The sequence below is a fragment of the Erythrolamprus reginae genome, chromosome 1 (assembly GCF_031021105.1).
Source record: "Erythrolamprus reginae isolate rEryReg1 chromosome 1, rEryReg1.hap1, whole genome shotgun sequence".
NCBI lineage: Eukaryota > Metazoa > Chordata > Lepidosauria > Squamata > Dipsadidae > Erythrolamprus > Erythrolamprus reginae.
In genome coordinates this window covers 217592842-217617834 of record NC_091950.1, presented here as the reverse complement: position 1 = coordinate 217617834, position 24993 = coordinate 217592842, and the positions used below count along the sequence as shown (strand labels likewise).

The window sequence follows — 24993 nt, the reverse complement described above, 5'->3', positions numbered from 1 at the left end:
ATCACCTCGAGGTTCGACTACTGTAATGCTCTCTACATGGGGCTACCTCTGAAAAGTGTTCGGAAACTTCAGATCGTGCAGAATGCAGCTGCGAGAGCAATCATGGGCTTCCCAAGGTATGCCCATGTTACGCCAACACTCCGCAGTCTGCATTGGTTGCCGATCAATTTCCGGTCACAATTCAAAGTGTTGGTTATGACCTATAAAGCCCTTCATGGCATCGGACCAGAATATCTCCGGGACCGCCTTCTGCCGCACGAATCCCAGCGACCAGTTAGGTCCCAAGAGTTGGCCTTCTCCAGGTCCCGTCGACTAAGCAATGTCGTTTGGCGGGACCCAGGAGAAGAGCCTTCTCTGTGGTGGCCCCGACCCTCTGGAACCAACTCCCCCCAGAGATTAGTTTCTCATAGGGGAAAAGAGATCACCGTGCTTCGTCAAATTCTTAGGCGCGTCAGAGAAAAGCGTAAACCGTACCAGTCTCTGGCAAATAAATTAAATAAAAACAAGATTATGTTTAGATGGCTGATGCCTGAAGGAATGTTGGTGACTTTAATGGACAAGAAATATAAAATCAATACACCAGAAGATGGAAAAGATTTTTATGAAGAATTGTTAAAACCACTTGAAGATCGATTTTTGAAAGAAGCCGATAGTAAAGATAAAATGAGCACAGAAGAACTTAGCTCAGATGACAACCTCCTAGATAAGGACAGCGAACTGAGACCAAACCAAGATAATCATGAAAGACAGGGGCTGATCACAAGAGCAAAAGCTGAAGCGAGAAAATAGAAGACATAACAATCAGTCTACATTTACTCATGAAAATGGTATCACAATATTCTCAACCAATATAAATGGATTAAATTCAGATAGGAAGAGGAACAAAATTTTTCACAAATTATCAAACTACAATTTCCATATAATATGTCTGCAAGAGACACACATTGCCAAAAAGGATAACAGAGTATTACCTTTTCCGATCCTTGGCGAACTCTTTACTTCCTCAGCACTAGTCAAAAAAAGAGGAATTGCTAAGTACATAAAACCTTCATATACACTGAAACTCATTTACAATGATCAAAACGGCCAAATTCTAATGGTCTAAATAACCACTGGGAAAGAACAAATAACAATAATAGGGATCTACACACCTTCCATCAAACAATCCACATTCTTTGCAAAACTACACGAAAAAATACTGGAAATGAATCTGTCCAACTTTATTATTATAGGAGACTTTAACGCTATAACAGATAAAGGATTACAAAAAGCATTACTTATGAAAACTACTTCCAACAGCGTTCAACCATTTAGTTTATGAATTTTCATTAAAAGATATGTGGAGATCAAACCACCCGGATAAGAAACAATACACTTTTTTCTCACATCCTCACAAATCCTGGTCCTGTATTGATATGGCTTGGTCTAACTCTTACATCATAAACCAAGCAGCAGACATACAGACCCTACCGGGCTCCTGGGCTGACGACAATCCCCTACTTCTAACTCTCAAAGACTCAAACACTAGAACACGACAAAGATGGTCCACGTACCAGACCACCATTAATGACAAACAATTTAAAAATCGCATAGAACATGAATTACCCACCTTTTTCCAGATCAACTCTAATGGATCTACATCTGTACAGACCGTCTGGGACAAAGCAAAAGCCTACATACGTGGAATATATATCTGTCACCTGGCAAACTCTAGAAAACTAAAACAAGAGAAACTCAATAATCTTAACACTAAACTACAAATTGCAGAAAGGACCATTCAAGAAAATCCAGATGACACAGTGACTTTAATTGAAATTAAATCTATAAGACATGAAATAAATCTAGCAACCCAGCAACAACTCACTCATAAAATTAAAACAGCAAAACAGATATACTTCGAATCCGCAAATAAAACAGGCCGTTGGTTAGCTTTTAAACCAGCACAACAAAAAACGGAAAAAACCATAGACGCTTTATATGACAATTCAGGCTTATTAAAAACAAACACCAAAGAGAAAAAACAGATAATAAAACAATTCTATCAGGAGCTATATGAAATAGATACAATAGATAATAGTGCAATCAAGGATTACCTATTCGAAAATGAAACCCTTACAATAACAGATGAAGAGAAGATCAAATTAAATAAGAAAATTTGTCCAACAGAACTCAAAATTGCTATCACAAAATAACAAAACAATAAAACTCCAGGACCTGATGGTATCCCCACAGAATTTTACAAAAACCATCAGGACTTATTAGAACCTACCATGCTAGAGATCTATAATGAAGCCCTCACCCATGGTAAATTACCTAAATCTTGGTCCGAAGTGCACATAATCTTCATTCCGAAAGGAAAATAAGGACAAAAAACACCTTCAAAACTATAGACCTATCTCTTTACTAAATACTGATTATAAAATATTCTCTACAATAGTAGCAGAACACCTCAAAATTTTTTTAAACATTATACATGCAGATCAAAATGGATTTCTACCTACAAGAAACATCAGCTCCAATACAAGGACTATACTTAACTTTTGAATACTATGATAAAAATTCTGACAAACCAATGTCCCTTATTTTTATCGACTTAAGAAATGTTTTGACTCCTTATACTGGCAATATTTTATAACTCAAACAGAAAATATGAAATTCGGGGACAATTTTGTCAACTTAATTAAATCGATTTAATCACAACAGACCGTTAAAATATTTTTCAACAACCATAGTACTGAAAAAATAACAATAATGAGAGGCGTTCACCAGGGCTGTCCTTTAGCACCCTTAATTTTCATATTCGCAATAGAAACTTTATTAAAGAATATAAGAAATAACTCACAAATTCAAGGAATCAAAATAAAAAGGGAACACTTTGAGCTGCAAGCATTTGCAGATGACATTGTATTTATAATTCAAAATCCATTAGAATCAGCTCAATCTTATTAGAGGAACTTCATAAATTTGGAGATATAATGGCCCTTAAAATTAACATAGATAAAACTAAAATTATAATAAAAAACATGACACAAGAACAAAATGTTTTATTAGAACAAACCCTTACCTTGAAAATAGTTTAAAAAAATTAAATACTTAGATATCTGGATTTCTTCAAATTGTAGTAGTTTAAAAAAAGACAATTTTGATAAACTAACACAAGATGTACAAAAAGACTTAAGATGGACAAAGCTAAATCTATCTTTGACGGGAACGATTGCAGCAATTAAATCAAACATCGTCCCTTGATTTTTATATTTATTTCAAGTAGCTCCTATTAACCTAAGTAAATCCTTCTTTGAACACTTACATAAGATAATTTGCAAGTTCATTTGGCCAAAAAAGAGGCAAGAATAAAATTTAAAAACTTGCAGGATCATCGTTCCAGAGGAGGCTTTGGCCTCCCCAATTTCCACCTGTACTATCAAGCCGCCATCCTAGGAAAGATTAAAGATTGGATAACCCTACAAAACACAAGATTACTTACTCTAGAGGGATTTGACTTGCACTCTGGTTGGCACTCATTCTTAACGATGGATTTAAACAAAATTCCAACCTACTTTAAGTATCACTATATAAGAAACGCCCTAATAACCATATGGCACCAGATTTAAAAAAATCATTACCTCGCCATTCCAAAATGGATATCTCCCAACGAAACACTCACCTATCCAAAGGTTTTCTCTCCTTCGAAAATATTAACTTACTCATAATTACTCGACAATAATGACAATATGCTCTCAAAACAACAATTAGAACAAAATGGAATAACTCTAGACTGGTTTACTTATATACAGATAAATTCCAAACACAAACAACATAAGAACACACTCGGCTTTCAAAATACAAACCCTCTGGATTAAATCCTATTTGGCCCAAACTTATGATTTCTAAATTATAAAGCTATTTGTTAAGGCAAGACACCATTGAGGAACACGTTAAGGACTGTATGATTGCATGGGTTCAGAACTTTGGCTTCACAATAAACTTGTCAGAATGGGAAAAAATATTCACAATTAAATACAAAATGACGCTCGCGACATCCTACAAGGAAAATCTATTTAAAATTATTTATAGGTGGCATCTTCCACCGGCCAGACTCTCAAAAATGTACCCTAGTATACCCCCCTACATGTTGAAAATGCAAAAAATCCCAAGGAACCTATTACCATCTATGGTAGACTTGCACTTACGCCAAAAAATTCTGGTCAGAGAATTAAAAAATTATAGACCAAGCCATATCAACAACAATTCTACCCAAACCAGAATTATTCCTGTTAGGCATCTTCAGACAAATGAAACAAACGAAGGAAGACAGATACCTTATTATACAAATACTAACGGCCGTCAGAATCACCTATGCTCAACATTGGAAACAGGAAACCACCCCCACTATTATAAACATCATCACAAAAATCATGGATTGCACCGAATTGTCCAAAATGACAATGGACCTACAAAACAAAAATGATTCAGAGTTCCACAAGGCTTGAGAGAAGTGGTACCAATGGCTATCCAATAAAAAATATGAGACAACTATTAATAAGAAAAAAGAAAATACTTAAATATAGTCACGTTTCCATTTCACAACAGATTCCATTACAATTAGAAAATTCAGTATCCTTCACATACTTTCCAAATTACTAAATAAACATTGGTTACAAGATATACACAGAATTTAATTTTATTGATATTGACGTCTTATTACTAATTACCTATCTCCTTTTATAAATACCTATAAAATCACTCTTTCCTTTTTACCATATACTCCTACCATGCAACCCAATTGAAAAGTCGTTAATTCAAATCTACCTGCCACTTCCCCTATCTAAATCCTATCCTATTATATATTTTTCTGCAGCACTTCTTGCACATTTTATCACTATCCTATGTAACTTTTTTATGTACACATTTAAATACTTTAATCTATTTCTCAATTCACATAAATATACAAATTGAGATGATGTTAATATATTCCTATAACCTTAGGTTTGGACAGAAATCATATTTCATCATGCATACTTAACTATACCATTTTACTATGTATATTTAAATATGTTATTCCATTATCTATGTCCCTTTGTACAGTCTTCCCTTCCCCCCTCCCCTTTATTTAAAACTCAATAAACCTTTTTTAAAAAAAAAGAATTGGATGGCCTCCTCATGTTGTCCAATGGCTATGCATACCAGTCGGCTATGCTTAGCCATTGGACATCTTGATGGGTCTGGACAGCAATACACCCCCATCTATTGTGTTGATTATCATGGGAGGTTTAACTGGGCATAAGGATATAGCATGGATATGAGCAAAGGCCTCATCCATGAAATTGGTGGTGGATCCAGAATCCACCAAGACATGGGCTGGGAGGGCTTGGGTATGGTTCTTGAGAATTATCTTGGTTCCTAGAATCAGGTGTCTTGGGGGTTCCAAGATTTTCTTCTGTAGAACTGGAACTCGGTTTGGTGCCTGCCTGGCCTAATGTTTCCACTAGGCCATGCTCTGGTTGTTTCCTGGCAGGGTTGCTTGGAATTGTTGAGCTGGGCTGCGGGCTGGAACTGGAACAGGAACTGCGGCATGTCTCTTCTGGGGTCAAGTGATGGCAAAATGACCCATCTCGCCACAGTACAGGCACAAACCTCAGCTCGGCGTCTGGCTTTCTCAGCTTCAATCAGGCGAGATCTTGTGGTACTGAGATCCATTGGCTCATCTCTGGCAATGGGTGCTGGATGATTCCCAGGATATGTGAGTGGCATCTGGAAGACACGTCTCATCATGAATAAAGTTGGCTGGACACACTGCAATGTACATATGGCTTTGGTTTAGAAAAGGAGTAAATTTATGACAGTCTCCACTGAATCTCTTGGGCAGGGCCAGATGGCATTTTAATCTTGGAGGCAGAACAGGAGATGGGGATGCAGTAGCTACGGATGGAGGAATCCGCTGTTGAAAATTAGCTATTTGGTTTTGGAGGGCTACTACAATCTGTTGAAGATCTTGGATATCGGCTTGTGCCATGATGTCAAGAAGCCTATGAAGTGGATTAAGTTGGTGAAGTTTCAATCTGTTCTGTGCCCAGCCCTCAGAGTGAAACCCCCGACTGAAAAATCCTTTATTTTATGAATAAATCAAACTCTTTATTGATATAAGCACACATAATGAAAGCAGGTTTTAAAAGACTCAGAGAAAAGAGGATTTTCTTTTTGGGAGCTAAATGTCAACAAGGTCCGGGAAAAACACCAAGCTCGGCCTAATCAGCATTCCAATAGATAACAAAGTCCATTTATCATTTAAACATACGAATTACGCTTACCAGAGTACTGGCAACAAGCATCCAGCTGAGAATGAGTGTTGTTGAGACAGAAAACATGGTTTAAAGCTTTGTTCAAGCATACCCCCAATTTCACATTGAACAACGTTGAAACTCCACACCCCATTTTCCAAGATCCTTTGACTTTATAATGCCTGGAAGTGACATTACACCACAAAGAGGCTCAGCCAATTCACCAATACCTTTTATTATGTAACTTCTCTCACCTTCTGAGCAATATCCTATAGCAAGGGTCTATCCACGGGCTATCCACTCTCATGTCTCCTTCATCTTCCCACTGGGACCACTCCTCCAGTGACATATCAGCCCGCTTTAGTGGATCCTCAATCTCACTCAGGTCACTTTCTCCCTCATTCTCACTCTCTGTTTCAGCTGGCAACCCCCATGGCCCTGGATATCTAGAGGGGCCTGGCTCATCCTCCTCAGAATCTGACATGACCTGAGGTGGACAAGGAGCACTCACAACAATGTCTGCCAGCTGCTTCAGAACTTTGGAGTGTAATCTGTCAGGTCCTTGTGATTTGAACACATCTAGAGTGGACAGCTATTCTCTTATCATTTTATTATTTATTTAATTTACATTCCTAGTCTGTCTTTTATTGTTAGGTATATTTAGGTAATTAACTTGCATGACACATTAATTATTTTTGGTAGATAGATAAGTAATTTGCATAACAGAAGAAATCTGAATGAATGATTGAATACTTTCTTGGGTTCCTTTGGTTGGAATCTATTAGATTGTTTTTGGAAATGTGTATGGGATACCAGTCCTATATCCTGGCTAAACATATTGTACAAACATAACCTTACAATAATACTCTTCTCCTCATTGCTTTGTGCTTCTTTTGGCACACAGTTCTAAAAATTTCTTATGCATCCGTGTCTTATTCAAACATAATGTCTTATGTCACACTTATACATGAGGAAAAAAAACCTGTTCTATATGCAGTATTATAGTTCCCAATTAGTTTGTTCCTATAATGTGTCACATTGATCTTACTTTTCTGATTGACCAACTTTCTGCACAAAATTCAGTTATAACCTCTAAGCCTTAAAAGAGTCCTTCAGGACTGAAAGCCCAACAGAACTGAAACATCAATGCACTTTGGGAAAAAACATTTTGAGATTTCCCCCCCCCCCCTGCTAGTTTTTAAGTAAAGGCGCTCATCTTCCCTGAAGTCTTTTTTTTTGGGGGGGGGTATCATTGATATTCAGCTCTCAGCTCTAACAACAACAGAAAGATTGATTTATAAACCCTATTATCACTGGGTCCTCTCCCTCTGGTGCTTCCAGAGACTTTGTGCAAAAGAAAACTAAAGAGTAAATATGGACAAGAAAAGCATTTTGCCTAGTATGGAGAAAATTGATTACAAATTCCTATTTCATCTAGGAAGAACATTTTTGCACAATTCAAATAGCCTCAGGGGTTTCTCTAGACAGCCCCAGCTGGAAGTCTAAATAAGGGCAGTATACCAGAGATCATAAATCCATGATTAATATAAAGGCTGCAAATAGTTTTCCATTTTAATAGTTTTGGCCAGATAGAATGCTCCTCCCCGCTTTCTTTAAAACTGTTCTGTATTAAATACATTACCTTCTATGCTTATGTTCTCAAAAGTGAGAAACTATTAATATGGCATACCATGCAGTGTGATGGAGAACTTAGAACAGGAACAATTAAGAAAATGAGATAGTTGAGTGGGTCTATAAAGTCAGATATATTGTATAAGGTTAGGATTCATCAGCAGGGATTTCTGTGCTTGGTTTCATAAATTATGTAGAGAAAACTCTACATTTGAACAGCTAATAGTCTATTTAGTAATAGCAATAACACTTTGACTTATATACCACTTCACAGTGCTTTACTGCCGTCTCCAAGCATAATGCTTTATTATTGTCATTTACGTTTCTTTGCAAATGTAGAAGCATGAATACATATTTTTGTTTCAACAGTGGAAATTATTTGCAATTACTCCATTTTTATTTTCGATTTTATATTGAAGGTTAATGGGTAATAAAGAAAAAGTTTCAGTTACAACCCAGTTATTCAGAGTTTCAGAGATATGTCAACTCTGAGCCTTGAATAGTCAACATATTTTGAGAAATAGTAAGTCTCTTCTGGGTATGTCTTGCTAAATTTTATATAGACAAGTGTTTTGTACTAAAACTACATAACAATACCATATAAACATAATTAAGTAGATGGGCAATACTAGGAAAGTTATTAACTATATTCTATTTATTTTGAAACTCTGGAATTTACCAAGTGTGGAAAATATTTCATTTCAATAATCAATAATAACCATAGGAGATTCTTTAGTCCACATAATTTTATTTCTCTCACTATCTCAGCTATCTCTTAACCTTTGATACAGGTCTATGATTTACTGAGCCTGAAGTCTATCGGAAATGCATTATAACTATAGACTGCGAAAGTACACCTCTGCTAAGCTATCAATTGATAATAGCAAAACCATATCAAATCAAGTACCTCAGCAACAGTAATTAACCAAAATAATCTGTTCAGTCAAACAATAGGTACCCAAATACCATCTGAGGGACACAGGTGAATCCATGAAAGAAAAACAAGAAAGTCCAGTTGCCTCTTTAAGAAATACCTTTGGGACAACTATGACCTGGATGACTGAGAATCTCCATAGACATATAACTTTTTTTGTAATTTAAATATAGTATTATGTGCATAAAAATACAGTATTGTGTGCATAACTACAGAATGAAGCAGGGCAGGGCTTGGCTGGAGGAGGTTTACTGTGTCATCTTTTTCAGGAATTTTAGAAATAATGAACTCTCTTTGAATGTGATTGTCAGGTCACTTGCTAACCAGAAAGTTAGTGATATGCTAAAGATCACAGGTTCTCCTCATTTTGTACCAGGGAAGAATTATATGTTTTTTTTCTCTCAAATCACCCTTGATATACCCAAATATGGGAGGGAGCATACTGCTTCCTTTTTGCCTATTGGCACCTCCAGGGGCCATATACAAGGCAGGTAAATTTTTATAGCTGACAAACTGTATTCTATAAGTGTAAGACATTTTTGATGTTAATAAAAAGGGAGGGAGACTATTATAGATATATATACTGTATGGAAATAATACATCCTATAAAATTACATTCAATGTAACACTTAGTGGACCCCAAATACATCTCTGTAATTACACAATTTGTCCACAGAATCTGATTTGTAATGGAAACAGATTTAATTCTTGCCCATTAAGCAACCACTGAAGTGGTCCAGATTACATGAATTAGTAATACATTCCAAAGCCTACTTACTGTTCTGGCATCCCACAGAGATAAAGTCTTGTCTGCAGAGCTGGTGAGAATAATATTGGAGAAAGGAAAAAACTCAATGCTGTTTACTGAATCCTTGTGGCCACGCAAGGTATACCTGCACCGTTCACTGTAAAGTAATATAAATAAGTATCTTGAGCAACTGGGAAATAAATTTACAAAATCAAAGGACAATATGAGTTGGTATCAACAAAACTCAAATGGACAATATATTCTGCCAACCCCCCCCCCCCAATACATGCATCCTCTTTTTGAGAAATTCAATTATTTTTAAATGTTAGAAACATTACTGTTATATATTATATATATATTTATTAGATTTGTATGTTGCCCCTCTCCGTAGACTCCGGGTGGCTCACAAGTTAAAAAGTTAAAAAGTCCTTGAAAGAAATTACATATTAATAATGTAGTAGCTAATACATATGTAAATAATAAATGTGATATAATCTGTTGTAGTATTCCTTGTGTAGGTCAAAGGTCATATTGATGTGCATGCCCAGATGTGGCCTGAAACCGCACATGGGTGCTTGGTTCACATTAGGCTAGCATGAGTTTTGCTCAGGCTTTGCAATTAAGGATTTCTGGGTAGGCCTGGAAAATTCAGGGAAAGTTGATGTTCACATGAACTGACAGTGCTGGATGATGTAATGAGATCATGACATGCTAGCTGGTACCATTAGACGCATTCCTTTGCCTGGCTTTCTCAAAGCTTCCTATAAACTGCTATTATTATACCTGCAGTGCTATCTATGATATGTTGGCATGTTTATGAATTACAGCATCATATAGAATTGTGTATTAGCTGGATTAGGTCTTAGAGAACAGAGAATTATAAAAGAGTGCTGTGCAGGGGAGGGGTACAAATCTCAGCCCTACCGGAACCCACCAGGAGCACGTCCCTGCATGCGCGCTCAGTGCACCCCTGGTGTGAGCCCGTGCTGGTGTGTGATTTGGCTTCTGCGCATGCACAGAAGTCAAATCTTGTGCAAAGAGGTGCATGTACACAATTTCTGGGGTTTTTTGCTTATGCGCATTTTGTTGTAATTCAAAACCCTGGAAATTGGAGAGAAGAGCTGCCGGTCATGAGCGACCAGCAAAATAAGGTAAGAGCCGCACCGCCACACCTGGCCGCCCTGCCCCGCCACCCCTCTGCCCCCTGGCTCCCATCCGCCTGCTGTGCTGCCAGCCCCCACCATGCAGCCCCCCGCCTCCTGACGTTGCCATGAGCGGCCTGCCCGCTCCACCACGCCGCGGCTTTTACCTTCGATCTCCTGGTCGATGGGCCATCAGGCAGGGCAGCCCCAAGCTCTGTGCTCTCCTACATGCACCAAGAGATGCCTGCGGTGCGGGAGAGCAGAGAGCAGGCCACCCGGCTGGAGCTTGGGTGAGCCTCTGTTGCTTGCTGGCCCTACCTGCTGCTCTAGGCGCAGCAGCGAGATTCAGCTGCTGCGCATGTGCAGCAGCCGAAATCTCATGCTAACATCTTGTTGCAGCAATATTTGAGCAAAAATTGCCAGTTTCTTTGCTTCCGCGCATGCGCCAAAACAAAAAACTGGTAATTTTTACCAGAATCACACCAGTTGTAATAATTAATTAATGAACGAACTAATGATCTTAGTCTATCTTTGAATTCTTCACAGCACAACAAACTATGTTCTTAAAAAATAACAAATGTAAAATAAGAAAGTTAGCAAGTTAGCATGGCACGGAAAAAAACCAAGAGAAAGGCGCATAAGCAGACAAAAATTAAAACAAAGACAAAAAGAAAATACAGGAAAAAAACCAATGAAGGTACTAAATTATTCAAATTTCAAAGTTCTGCTGCCATTAAACATTTTTACATTAGAAATCATATTAGTTGATTTTGTCACTTATTGAGTGGAGAGTGAGCATTTAAAGGCTGAGTTTAATTAATTTTGTTACATAGACATCCTTTCGGGAATGCATAATTGTAATCCAACATTTCTAAGTAAGTAAAAGAAAATACTTCTCAATTATTTTTAGTTTCCAACCATTCATAAAACTTTTCCCAAATCTTACTTATAGTAATCACACTCCTCTTTATCTTTAAGGTTTTGAAGTAAGCCTATTCATTTCAGCACAATCTAAAATCTTACGTAATATTTCTCTTTCGTCTGGAATTTTATTCAGCTTCCAATTTTGTGCATATGCTCTTCTAGCTGCTGTTAAAATATGTATAATCAAATATGTTTCTTCTTTATTAAAATTTTCTGGTAAAATGCCTCATAAGAATATTTCTGGTCTAAATTCAATAGTTCTTTTCAAAATCTTCTGTATGCATTGCTGAATCTCTTTCCAAAATTTCTTAACTTCTGTGCATGTCCACCACATATGATAAAAAGAGCCTGGTAACTGATTACATTTCTAGCATTTCATTGATCTATTCTTAAACATTTTTGCTAATCTTTCTGGTGTCATATACCATCTATAAATCATCTTATATATATTCTCCTTATACGCTGTTGACATTGACATTTTATAATTTATTTCCGAAATTTGTTGTCCCTTATCTCTATCTATTGAATATCCTATGTTCTTTATTCACTTTATCATTGTTCAAATTCTAAATCAATAGATAAAAAATAACCATAAAACTTTTTTATCATATGCTCATCTGAGCCAAACAAAATTTCATCTAGTTTAGTTTTTCAAGATTTTTCCCTTCTTCTTCGTTATATCTTGCCTGTAATTGTATATACGTGTACCAATCAAAGTTTATACCTTGTTTTTCTAATTCTATCATTGTTTCCAATCTTTTTGACTGTCCTATTAAATCTTTATATCTTGAAATTTTATTCCACTGTACTCTGCTGGGGTGTATCTGAGCTTCCAAAGGTGCAGTCCAATAAGGTATAATGTTTGTTTTTAATTTTTTCCAAAATTTCAATTAAAGAGTTTCTAATGCTATGTCTTTGAAAGTACCTATGTATAGTTTGTTTTCCATACCATACAAATGATTGCCATCCTATCTGTAAATCGTGCCCTTCTAAAGTGAAAAGTCTTTTGTTTCTGAACATTGTCCATTCTTTAATCCAGTAATTTTCAACCTTTTTTGAGTCATGGCACATTTTTTACATTTACAAAACCCTGGGGCACACCACCAACCCAAATGACACAAAATAACACTCTAAGAAACTCTCTTCTCTTTTTCCATCCCTGTCTCCCCACCTTGTGTGTGTGTGTGTGTGTATAAACACCGTTGAACCATTTCCAAAAACAGGTGAGGGCTGGGTTTTTTCTCTCTTATTTTTTGGGTGCTTTTTGTCATATGCTTTAAATCAAGAGTCACTTCTCTCTCTCTTTTCTTTCTCTTTCCTCTCATTCTCTGCCGCAATCATTTTCTCATTTCTCTTTTTTCTCCCCTTTTTTCTCTCATTTTTCTCTCTCTCCCTTCCTCTCATTCTCTCTCTCTCTCTTGCTTTCTCTCTCTCTCTCTTGCTTTCTTTCTCTCACTCTTGCTTGCTTTCTCTCTCTTTCTCGCTCCCTTTCTCTCTCTTGCTTTCTTTCTCTCCCTTTCTCTATCTCTTGCTTTCTTTCTCTCTTTCTCTTTCCCCCTCTCATTTTCTCCCTCGCTCTCTCTCTCTCTCTGTGTGTGTCTTGCTCTCTCTGTCTCTCTTTCTCTCTCATACACACCGGCAACAACGGCATCGGGCAGTAGACACCAGGTGGCAGCAGGGCAGTCAGCTGCGAGCGGGAGCTCCAGGGCGGAGGCACCGACAGTGGCGGTTGGACATGTTGCTGGACACCGTCCATGCTGGTGGTGCACTGGGCATGGGCGCAGGGCTGGCACCTCCATCCCAGCCCAGCCCGTGAGCCAGTGTCAGCCCCGCAGCACCAGCATGTATGGCGTCCAGCAACATGTCCAACCGCCACCATCGGTGCCTCTGCCCTGGAGCTCCCGCTTGCAGCCGACTGCATTGCCGCCGTCCTGCAGCTACTGCCCAATGCCACTGTTGCCAGCATAGTGTATACTGTTGCTCACCACTCGCAGCTGCTGCCCCGCGGCTACTGCCCAGTGCCGCTGCTGCCAGCTTTCTCCCGCTCCCACTGCCAGCGCCCTCCCGCCGGGCCCAAAAGCTCACCTGCCGCCGCCACCAGGGAAGCTCCAGCCGGGCGGGGTGCTGCAGCTGCTAGAAAACTTGGAAGGTGCGAAGAAGGAAGCTCAGCTTCTAGTCTCGCAACTTTTTGCTCTTTGCGCCCTCAGCAAAAAGTTGCGAGACCGGAACTAGAGCTTCCTTCTTCTTTTTAAAAAAATATTTGTATTAATTTTTAACAGGTTTAATATACACACAACATAAAACAGTGCATAGTGAAATGTGCCCACTACCCCGACACACACACATACCCCACCACCAAATTGACCCAAGAGCAATATTTACATATTATAGAGTGATTCCAATTTATTTCTTGTAGGTTGGTCTCGGATTCTACTCATCATATATCGTCTTACCTTGTCCCACCGTCCCATCACTTGTCTCAATTCAGTTTCATTATCCAAATTTATCCTTTTATCCATAATTTCAAATTGAATATGGTCCACCGTACCTATGCAAATTTTGCATTGTCCATTTTGTCGCATCTTTCCATCCCAAAACTATTACCGTGTGAGCGCTTTCTATTGCTGCTTGTTTTATTTCTCTAAATTCTCCCATCGCATTGCTTTTAACTAGTACTGCCATTTCCTTTGTGATTGTCCATTGTACCGTGTTTCCCCGAAAGTAAGACAGTGTCTTACTTTCTTTTTACCCCCAAAAGCCCCACTACGTCTTACTTTCGGGGTATGTCTTACATTGGAAAAAAATTGAAAGGGTCGCGTTCCCGAAGGCATCTCCCCAGAGTCCAGAAGGGCAGCCGCGGGACAGGAGCCTCGTGAGCCCTTTTCCAAGTTCAACCTCAGGGCTCCAAGCGGCGTGCACGCGTGGAGCCACAGACGCGTGTCGGGGAAGTGTGTGTCTGGAGGGGAGGAGCCGCTCTGTGCAGTTGGGCAGCCCCACCTGCCTGCCAGAAAGGAGGCGGGCAAAGGAGGGCGCAGCTCCGGCCGCTCTCCTCGGAGCTGGTCGGCCTTGCTGGCCGCTTGCAGCCGAGCTTCGGCAGGACTCGGTTGCTGGGACAAGCGCCTTCGCTGCAAGCCGCGGCCCGCTCGGATCGCTTTGGACCAGCGCCGTCCTTCGCTTTGCCAAGCCGGGGAAGAGGCGGTGGCGCCACGGCGAGGCGAAGGGTGCGCGGGGAGCTTGGAAGCGACGTCATCGGGCTCCCCCCCGGCAATACCCTGGTGTTTCCCCGAAAGTAAGACATATGTCTTACTTTCGGGGTACGGCTTATATTAGCCGACCCCCCTGAAACCCCCGATACGTCTTACAATCGGGGGTGTCTTACTATCGGGGAAACAGGGTATGTTTATCATTCTATTAATGTCCTCTTGCACTTTTTGCCAAAATTCCTGCACTATCGGGCATTCCCAAAACATATGCATAAACACTCCTTTATCTTGACACCCATGCCAACAAATACCCCTGACATTCTGCTGAAAGTGTGCGAGTTGAATGGGAGTATAATACCACTTATGTAATATTTTCCTTTTCATTTCCCTAATTCTTGTATTTTTAATTTTCCTTATATTTTCCTTATATTTTCTATTGTGTTTTCCATCTGTTGGACCTCTACTTGTATCTCATTTTGCCACCATTTAGTCAGTCCTCCAATCGTGTCCCCGTCTGACTGCACTAGCAACTTATATATATTGGTTGCTTGTGCCTTTATACCCTCACTTTTTTCTCTTATTATTTTCTCTAACCCTGTCTCCTCCCTCAATAGTACTTCTTTATTCTCCCTTTCATTATGATATTTACATAATGCATTTATTTGTAGCCATCTTCCCTTACCTAACCACCATTCTATATGGTTTCTACTTGGCCTGCCATCCTTCTCATATAACTGTTCTATCTTAGTTATCCCTCTTCCCTTCAACTCTCCTATAACCCTATTTAAATTTAGTTAGTTAGTTAGTTAGTTTCATTATCTCTATTTATTACATAAAGCAATGACAGTTTAGATTTATATAATCCTCTTTTCCCCTGCCATTTTTTCCAAATTTCCATAGTCCCTTTCATAAATTTAATAAATTTACCTAAGTCGCTCCTGTTCCACTTTGTAAGAATTAATTCTCTATTCTTCATCCCGTTTATCTGTTTTTCCAATTTCACCCATTTGTTTTCACATAATTGCAACTCCATTAACCTTTCCATTTGAAAAACTTCCCTATACAGCTCCAAACAAGGAACTCCCAATCCCCCCTCTTTTTCGTTCGCAATTAACTACTTTTTCCTTATTCTTGGTCTCTTATCTTCTTCAATCCAATTAAGTTTTTTGTCCCACTCTTTAAACTTAAATGCTGATAGCCCCCCCCCCCCCCGACAGCATTTGAAATAGGTACATCATTTTGGGAGCTATCATCATTTTTAAGCTTTTATTTTAGAGAGTCTCCTTAGCTTTATCTCTTTCCAGCTCCTCATCTGTTTCAACATTTTCCTCCATATTAATCTATAATTCACCTCCTCAATTTTTGCTGGGTTTTTCAATAACCAAATTCCCAAATATTTAATTTTTTTTAGTCCTAATTTCAACCCTGATTCTTTCCTAATTTCTATCTGCTCTCGGATCTGTATTTAAAAACATAATCTCTGATTTTTCCATATTAACCGACAGTCCCGATTCCTGTTTAAACTCTTGTAAAATATTTGTTATACCTTAATCATCTCTATCAGGGTCTGGGTCAATATAATTGCATCATCTGCAAATAAATTTATTTTCATTTCTAATTCCCCTATTCTATATCCTGCCCAGGTGTTATCTTGTCTTATCTTATTAGCTAAGATCTCTATTGCTATTACAAATAACTTTGGAGATAAAGGACATCCCTGCTTGGTGCCGTTTAATATTTTAATACACTGCGTTCTTTGTCCATTCACTCTTATATATGCTTCATTCCCTTTATAAATCTCTTTTATAATTTCACAAAATCCCCCCCCCCATATTTAGTTCCTTACATAATTTATATAAATAGCTATGGTTAACTTTATCAAAGGCTTTATACACATCTAATTTCAAAATTCCCAATTTCTTTTTAGTAACGGTAGCATGGTGCATCACATTTATTACATTGCTAATCGGTTCACTTATTTTCCTTCCCTTCACAAATCCATATTGATCCTCTTCAATTATTTTTGGTAAAATATTTTCTAATCTATTAGCCAATATTTTCATAAATATTTTATAATTTTGATTTGCCAAAGTGATCGGACGGTAGGACCCAGGCTCTCTTAAATCTTGACCCATCTTCGGAATAGTAACAATTTCTGAAAGCTTCGATGTCTGCAGGATATCACGATTTAACAATATATTATTGAACAGTTTCCCCAAATGCGGCAGCAATATATTTACATAAGTTTTATAAAATTCCCCTGTAAACCCATCTGGGCCCGGTGCTTTGGCTTGTTTTAACCCTTTAATTACTCTAGCAATTTCATCTTGTGTAATTTCTGCATTCAAAATTTGTTTATCTTCTTCACTTGCTATTTTCCCAACCTTGAGGACAGCAAAGGCCCAACACGAACAATACCTTGCAACGAAAGTCAAAGACAACAAAAAAAGTTTCTTCCAGCACATAAACAACAAGAAGAAAATCAAGGAAACAGTCACTACACTAAAAAATGAAGACGGTAATGAAATCACAAACAACAGAGAAAGCACAGCTGCTCAACACCTACTATGCATCAGTCTTCACACAAAATGAAACCACCTACCAACCAACCAACCTGCAAGTCTGCAACAAATAGCCCCGGAAACGAACTTAACATAGACAAAAACACAATAAGGGACTACTTGTGGGAGCTCAACAAGTACAAATCACCAGGGCCACATGGACTTCACCCCAGAGTCCTAAAAGAACTGGCAGACACCATTGCAGAACCACTTCTCCTCATCTACCAAAAATCCTGGACCACTGGAGACCTTCCGGAAGACTGGAAATGAGCTGACGTAATCCCCATCCACAAAAAAGGTAAAAAGACTGACCCAGGGAACTATAGACCAATCAGTCTGACTTCTATACCTGGAAAAATACTGGAGAAAATAATGAAAAAACAACTTTCCCACTACTTAGAAACAAACAACATTATATCCAACAGCCAGCATGGTTTTGTCAGAAACAAATCATGCCAAACCAACCTCATATCATTTTTCAACACCATAACCAAATCAGTGGACCAACACAATGCAGTAGACCTCATATACTTGGACTTCAGGAAAGCTTTTGATAAAGTTGACCACAACCTCCTAATCCACAAATTAGAAAAAAATGGGGTAGGTTACAACACATGCAGATGGATAAACAGTTGGCTGTCCAACCACACACAACGAGTTGTCCTCAACGGTTCAAAATCCACATGGAAAAAGGTAGGCAGTGGGGTACCACAGGGTTCCGTCCTGGACCCTGTACTCTTCAATATTTTCATCAATGACCTAGACGAGGGAGTAGAAGGGGAACTAATCAAATTCGCAGACGACACCAAGCTGGCAGGGGTAGCCATCACCCTAGAGGACAGGCTCAAAATACAGAAAGATCTAGACAGATTAACACTATGGGCCCGCACTAACAACATGATGTTCAACGTCGACAAGAGCAAAGTCCTTCACCTTGGTAAAAGAAAACCTAGACACACATACAGCCTGGGAGAAACCCCACTTAGCAGTAGTGACTGCGAAAGAGATCTTGGAGTCTTGGTGGATAATCAACTAAACATGAGCCAGCAATGTGCAGCAGCGGCCAAAAAAGCCAACACTATTATAAGCTGCATCAACAGGGGGATACACTCCAAGACCAGGGAAATACTAATACCACTCTACTACGCCCTGGTCAGACCACATCTGGAGTACTGCATCCAGTTCTGGTCAACACACTTCAAAAGAGACATTGAAACTCTGGAGAAGGTGCAGAAAAGAGCAACCAAAATGATTATTGGATTGTACATGTTGTGTTTATTATTGCTGTTAGCCACCCCGAGTCTGCGGAGAGGGGCGGCATACAAATCCAATAAATAATAATAATAATAATAATAATAATAATAATAATAATAATAATTATTATTATTATTATTATTATTATTATTATTATTATTATTATTATGGGACTTGAAACCAAGACTTACGAAGAGAGATTGAGGGAACTGTGCATGGATAGTGTTGTGATTCCATCTGAGGCCCCTCAGGGAACGGCTAATCCTCTGCCGGCTTCCTGCTCAGAGGGGGAGGATGAGGAACAGGAGGTTCAGGCAGACGGGGAGGAGGAATCTCAGGCTGAGGGAGAGGGAGGACAGCCAGAGTCCCCCTCGGGGGAGCTCTCCCCAGCAAGCAGCCTGGATTCCTTAGATGAAAATGCACAAGCAATCATAGATCTCCAGCAGAGAAGAGCAACACAACAAAGGGGACAATTAGCCAGGTACTTTCAGCACTAAAGAGGCAACAGCTGGGTTTGGGTGTGGTGCTCTCTGGAAAGGCTGAAAAGGCAGACCCACCCTTCCTGGCTTGTGGAGTATTATCTTTGGGAGTCCTGGGACCTGGCTGTGATCTTTGGCGTCTTGGAATTCTGGTTTGTGACTTTGAATACTGAAACCTTGGGGGGAAAAGGTGTGGGTCTTATTCTCTACAGTGGTGGGTGTGCCAGCAAGAAGTCTGCTGTATTGTCTGGCCATCAGGACTCTGCTGTGAAGTCTCATAGCCTGCCTGTTGGGAAGAACAGGTTTTTCTCTGTGTTTATTTTTCAAACTATAAAGTGCTTTTGCTTTTACCAGCGTGTCTGGCTGCTTTTTCCAGTTGGTGTTGAAGTCTGGGGGCACCCAGACAGAACAGTATAATACTCCACCAACCACCAGACACCTGGTTCTCATTTTGGAGGGGTGGTTTGGTTGTTTATTTTTCTTGCTCTCTGCTGCTGGTTCCTTGTTGGGCATTTTTTTTGTCGTCAGGCATGGGGAAACTAAACATCTCCCCTGGGCACGTCAATTTATGCATGGTATGCTTGTGTGTGTGTCTGTTATCATATGGGGTTTCTTTTCTTAAATCGTTAAATTTTAATTAATTGGATTGTTGTGACTGTTTTTACATGTTGTGAGCCGCCCCGAGTCTTCGGAGAGGGGCGGCATACAAGTCCAACAAATAAATAAATAAAATAAATAAAATTTTTTGCTTTTTGGCTTCCTGTTTTTGCCTGCCACCATGGACGTTTCTGCAGCTGACATGCAGGCTGTCTTTGCAGAGTTGCGAGGGGACATTGCCCAGTTGACCCAGACGGTCCTGATGTTACAACGCCAGGTGGAGGTTTTGTCCCAGCCGGCCCCACCCCAGGCGGCCCCTGTGGTACCTCCTCCAGCACCTTTGCTCAGAAGGAAATGTTTTGTGGCTATGCCGGAAAAGTTCTGGGGGGACCGGCGGCTGTTTTCTGCGTTCCAGAGCCAAGTGCAGCTCTTTATCAATGCCCAGATGATGCACTTCCCGGGGGATGACCACAAGGTGGCGTTTCTGTGTAGCCTGTTGGCTGGCCCTGCAGCGTCGTGGGTGGCTCCTTACCTGGCTCGGGATGACCCGCTACTTCAGAACTATGCTGCTTTCTGTGACCTGCTGCGGCACCAATTTGTGGACCCGGTGCAGGAGCAGACGGCCACGCGGGCGCTGAAGCAATTGCGCCAGGGTTCCCGTCCCCTGGCGGACTACATGGCTGACTTTCGGTCTCTGGCCGGGCAAGTCCAGTGGAATGAGGCTGCCCTGATCGAGGCCTTTCAGGATGGACTATCGGACACTATGTTAGATGAACTAGTGCATGAGGTGCTGCCCGGCACTTTGGACACTTTGGAGCGGCATTGCTTGGCCATAGAGGCCAGGCTGTTGGCCAGGGAAATCCGTCGAGCGGGACGGTCCAACCCCCGTGCGTCAGGCGTCCCGCCGACACCTGTTCCGCGGCGGGGGTTGTCGACCGTAGGCACCCCAGCTCCGGTCCCTGCGCCCTGACGTTTTTCACCAGCGCTGCCTCCACGCCTGATGGATCGTGTTGCCGCCGGGGAGCCGATGGACGTGAGTTACGCACGACCCCGACAGACCCCGGAGGAACGAGGGCGTCGGCGGGCGGCAGGGTTGTGTTTTTATTGCGGGGCCCCGGGACATTTTGCTGTCGTTTGTCCCCACAAGAGGTGGAGCACGGTGGCTGCCGTCGTTCCCGTACCCTCCAGCTCTCCCGTGCTTCCCATGGCGTCCCCCGTGCAGTTCCAGGAGACAACCCCTTGTGTCCCCGTCCCTGTCATGAACTCTCTGATGGCGGGGCCTTCGTCTGGACGTACTCCGTCGCCGGAACGATCGGGAAACGAGGGAGGCCCGGCTTGGTGGCAACACTAGGTCGGGCGGGGATCCCACTTTCTCCTGACTCCACGGCTACCGACTCCAGACCGTTTCGACACCTGACGCTTGCGGTGACTCTGCATATTGCGCAACGGACTCGGACGTATCCAGCGTTGGCCCTCGTGGATTCGGGGGCGACGACGAATTTCTTGGATGAAGCCTTTGCCCAACGCCATTCCTTGCCCCTTTGTCCTGTCATCCCGCCGTCAGCTGTGGAGACCATCGATGGGCGGGTATTGCTGGCTGGTCCCATCCGTTTCCAGACCCTGCCGGTGCGGATGTGCATCGGAACTCATGAGGAGGCCCTGCAGTTTTATGTTACCAAGGGGCTTCATTTTCCCCTCGTGCTGGGGTTGTCGTGGCTGCGCGCGCATGACCCGCATGTGGTGTGGTCCCAGAACCTGGTCACATTCTCCAGTTTGCAGTGCGTGGACCACCACCGACATGTGTGTGCAGCCCACGGCCCAGTAGTTCCTGCGATCCAGTTACCCCGCTGCCTCGAGGAGTTCGCCGATGTGTTTAACGAGAAGGAGGCGGATCGGCTACCACCGCATCGGACGTACGACTGTGCCATAGACCTGCTCCCTGACGCCAAGCTCCCGGCTGGTCATTTGTACTCCATGTCAGAGCCGGAGCTTGTGGCTCTCAAGGAGTTTGTTGAGAAGAATTTGGCCAAGGGATTTATTCGGCCATCCAAGTCCCCTTTGTCTGCCCCTGTTTTGTTCGTGAAAAAGAAAACGGGCGATCTTCGCCTCTGCTGTGACTATCGGCGCCTTAACGCCATCACTGTGCGGAATACGTACCCCTTGCCCTTGATCCCTGAACTCATGGACCGGTTGCGGATGGCAACGGTGTTCACCAAAATCGATTTGCGCAGTGCGTACAATTTGGTCCGGATGCGGGCCGGGGATGAGTGGAAGACAGCGTTTGGCACGCGTTACGGCTACTTTGAATACACCGTGATGCCATTTGGCCTCACCAACGCCCCGGCCGTGTTTCAACATCTGATGAATGATGTGTTCCGGGACATGTTGGATCATTTCGTGGTGATTTACCTTGATGACATTTTAGTGTATTCCCCGAACCATGCCTTGCATTTGGACCATTTGCGCCGGGTCCTGCTCCGGTTGCGGGAGCAGCATTTGTATGCCAAGCTGGAGAAGTGCCAATTCTTCCAGACTACCGTAGAATTCCTTGGGCACATTTTGTCTCCAGGTGGCATTTCCATGGACCCGGGCAAAGTGGCCGCACTTCAGTCTTGGCAACCTCCACGACGGGTGAAAGACGTACAACGTCTTTTGGGGTTTGCGAACTACTATCGGGCTTTTGTTCCGGGGTATGCCACATTAACCATGCCCTTGACTCGGTTGTTACAAAAACAAGTCCCGTTTGGTTGGGGGGAGGTGGAACAGCGGGCTTTTGATGCCCTGAAAGCGGCGTTCATGGCGGAACCGCTTCTGCGCCATCCTGATCCCGCTCGGCCGTTTGTGTTGGAAACAGACGCCTCAGATGTAGCGGTTGGCGCAGTGCTCCTCCAAGCCCATCGTCCCGGTGACATGCTGTTTCCGTGTGCCTACTTCTCCCGCAAATTGTCTCCCTCGGAAAGGAATTATACTATTTGGGAGAAGGAACTCTTAGCGGTGAAGGCCGCCTTTGAGCATTGGCGGCATTACCTGGAGGGGGCCCATCACCAAATCGAGGTACGGACGGACCACCGGAACCTCGAGTATCTACAGACGGCTCGGAAATTGAACCAGAGACAGATCCGCTGGTCCTTCTTTTTCGCGCGGTTCAATTTCCGCATCAGGTACACTCCCAGTGCCCAGAACCCTCGAGCAGACGCCTTGTCGCGCAAGCCGGAGTACACGCACCCGAAGGAGCCGGCTCCTCTGCAGACGGTTCTATCCCCTGCAGCTTTGGCTGCGACTCAGGACCCAGTGGACTTGCGTCGCCGTTTACGGGAGGCGCAGCGGGAGGATGGGTTTGTAGCGCAGAGTTAATACCCAATTCCCCCTGGACATTTCAAGATGGTCTGCTTCGGTACCGGGGGCAGCTGTATGTTCCCGCTGGCCCAGTGAGAGGGTTGATTATGACCCAGTGTCATGACTGTCCAGTGGCGGAGCATTTTGGCCTGTTCAAAACATTGGAGCTGGTCTCTCGGACATTCTGGTGGCCACGCATCCAAGATGATGTGCGTTCCTATGTGGCCACCTGTGTCCGGTGTCGTACGGCCAAGGGGGTGACTGGAGCCCCACCAGGATTACTGCAACCTTTGCCCATGCCTGAGAGACCCTGGGGTGCTGTGTCCATTGACTTTGTAACTCATTTGCCTTCCTCTGCTCGCTTCACAGTAGTCATGGTGGTGATGGACATGCTCACCAAGATGGTCCATTTTGTACCTTGCAGTAGGGTGCCCACTGCCCAACTCACGGCCCAAATGTTTATCAGCCACGTGTTTAGGTTACATGGGCTTCCGGATCGGGTGGTCTCTGACAGGGGAACACAATTCACAGCCCGGTTTTGGCGGGAATTGATGTCGGCCCTGAATGTGTCCGTGTGCCTCGCATCGACGCAGCACCCCCAGACCGATGGAGGCACAGAAAAGGTCATAGGGATACTGGAGCAATACCTGAGGTGTGTAGTGGCGGATCGCCAGACTGATTGGTCCAGGTTCCTCCCTGTAGCGGAGTTTGCTTTCAACAACTCCTGCCACTCATCGACCCGGCTCATGCCCTTTTTCGCCAATTATGGCTTCCATCCTCGCTTCTTTCCCTTAACCCTCCTAGATTCCCCGGTGCCTGCTGACGAGGACTTTCTCTCGGAGCTGCAGGCGGTCCACGAGATGGTGAAGAGGTACCTGAATAAAGCCAAGGAGGACTATAAGAGGGTGGCTGACCGCTCCAGACGGGATGTGCCCCCCTTGGTGGTGGGGGATCAGGTGTGGCTGTCCACGAAATACGTAGCTTCCGAATTACCCAGACAGAAATTAGATCCCCGGTTCCTGGGTCCTTTTCCCGTTGAACGGGTGATCAATCCGGTGGCCTACCGGCTCACCCTGCCGGCCAACTTGCGGGTTCACCCTGTGTTTCACCGTTCGCTGTTAGTCCCTGTCCCTCCCGATTGTCCGCTCCGTCCTAACGTTCCCGTGTTTCCTGCCCCGTGTGTTCGTGACCACCTCCCTGAAGCTATGGTACATGACATTTTGGATTCCCGTTGGGTGGACGGTTGCTTCCAGTACAAGATGCAATGGGTGGAGGGGGACCCTGATGATTGCTCCTGGGTGGAAGCGGCGTTGTTGGACACTCCCGACCTTATTCGGGATTTTCACGCCCAGTTCCCTCAGAAACCACGTCCTCTCCGCTGGCAGATGGGGAGGGGCCTTCCGCGGGGGGATGGTGTTGTGATTCCGTCTGAGGCCCCTCAGAGAACGGCTGATCCTCTGCCGGCTTCCTGCTCAGAGGGGGAGGATGAGGAACAGGAGGTTCAGGCAGACGGGGAGGAGGAATCTCAGGCTGAGGGAGAGGGAGGACAGCCAGAGTCCCCCTCGGGGGAGCTCTCCCCAGCAAGCAGCCTGGATTCCTTAGATGAAAATGCACAAGCAATCATAGATCTCCAGCAGAGAAGAGCAACACAACAAAGGGGACAATTAGCCAGGTACTTTCAGCACTAAAGAGGCAACAGCTGGGTTTGGGTGTGGTGCTCTCTGGAAAGGCTGAAAAGGCAGACCCACCCTTCCTGGCTTGTGGAGTATTATCTTTGGGAGTCCTGGGACCTGGCTGTGATCTTTGGCGTCTTGGAATTCTGGTTTGTGACTTTGAATACTGAAACCTTGGGGGGGAAAGGTATGGGTCTTATTCTCTACAGTGGTGGGTGTGCCAGCAAGAAGT

General features: G+C 42.8%; 1 protein-coding gene across 24 annotated transcripts in view; it reads right to left on the bottom strand.

The window, feature by feature from the left end:
• The window catches only part of SPAG16 (sperm associated antigen 16), a 295145-nt gene that overhangs the window by 105032 nt on the left and 165120 nt on the right, over positions 1-24993 (bottom strand). For 13 of the 24 annotated variants that reach the window (XM_070732195.1, XM_070732200.1, XM_070732205.1 and 10 more), the window contains one exon: positions 9623-9749. In XM_070732195.1, coding sequence (XP_070588296.1) covers positions 9623-9749 — 127 coding nt within the window. Of the gene's footprint in view, positions 1-5634; positions 5752-9622; positions 9750-24993 lie in introns of all 24 variants that reach the window. The other 11 variants (XM_070732193.1, XM_070732201.1, XM_070732199.1 and 8 more) reach the window with 1 other exon arrangement.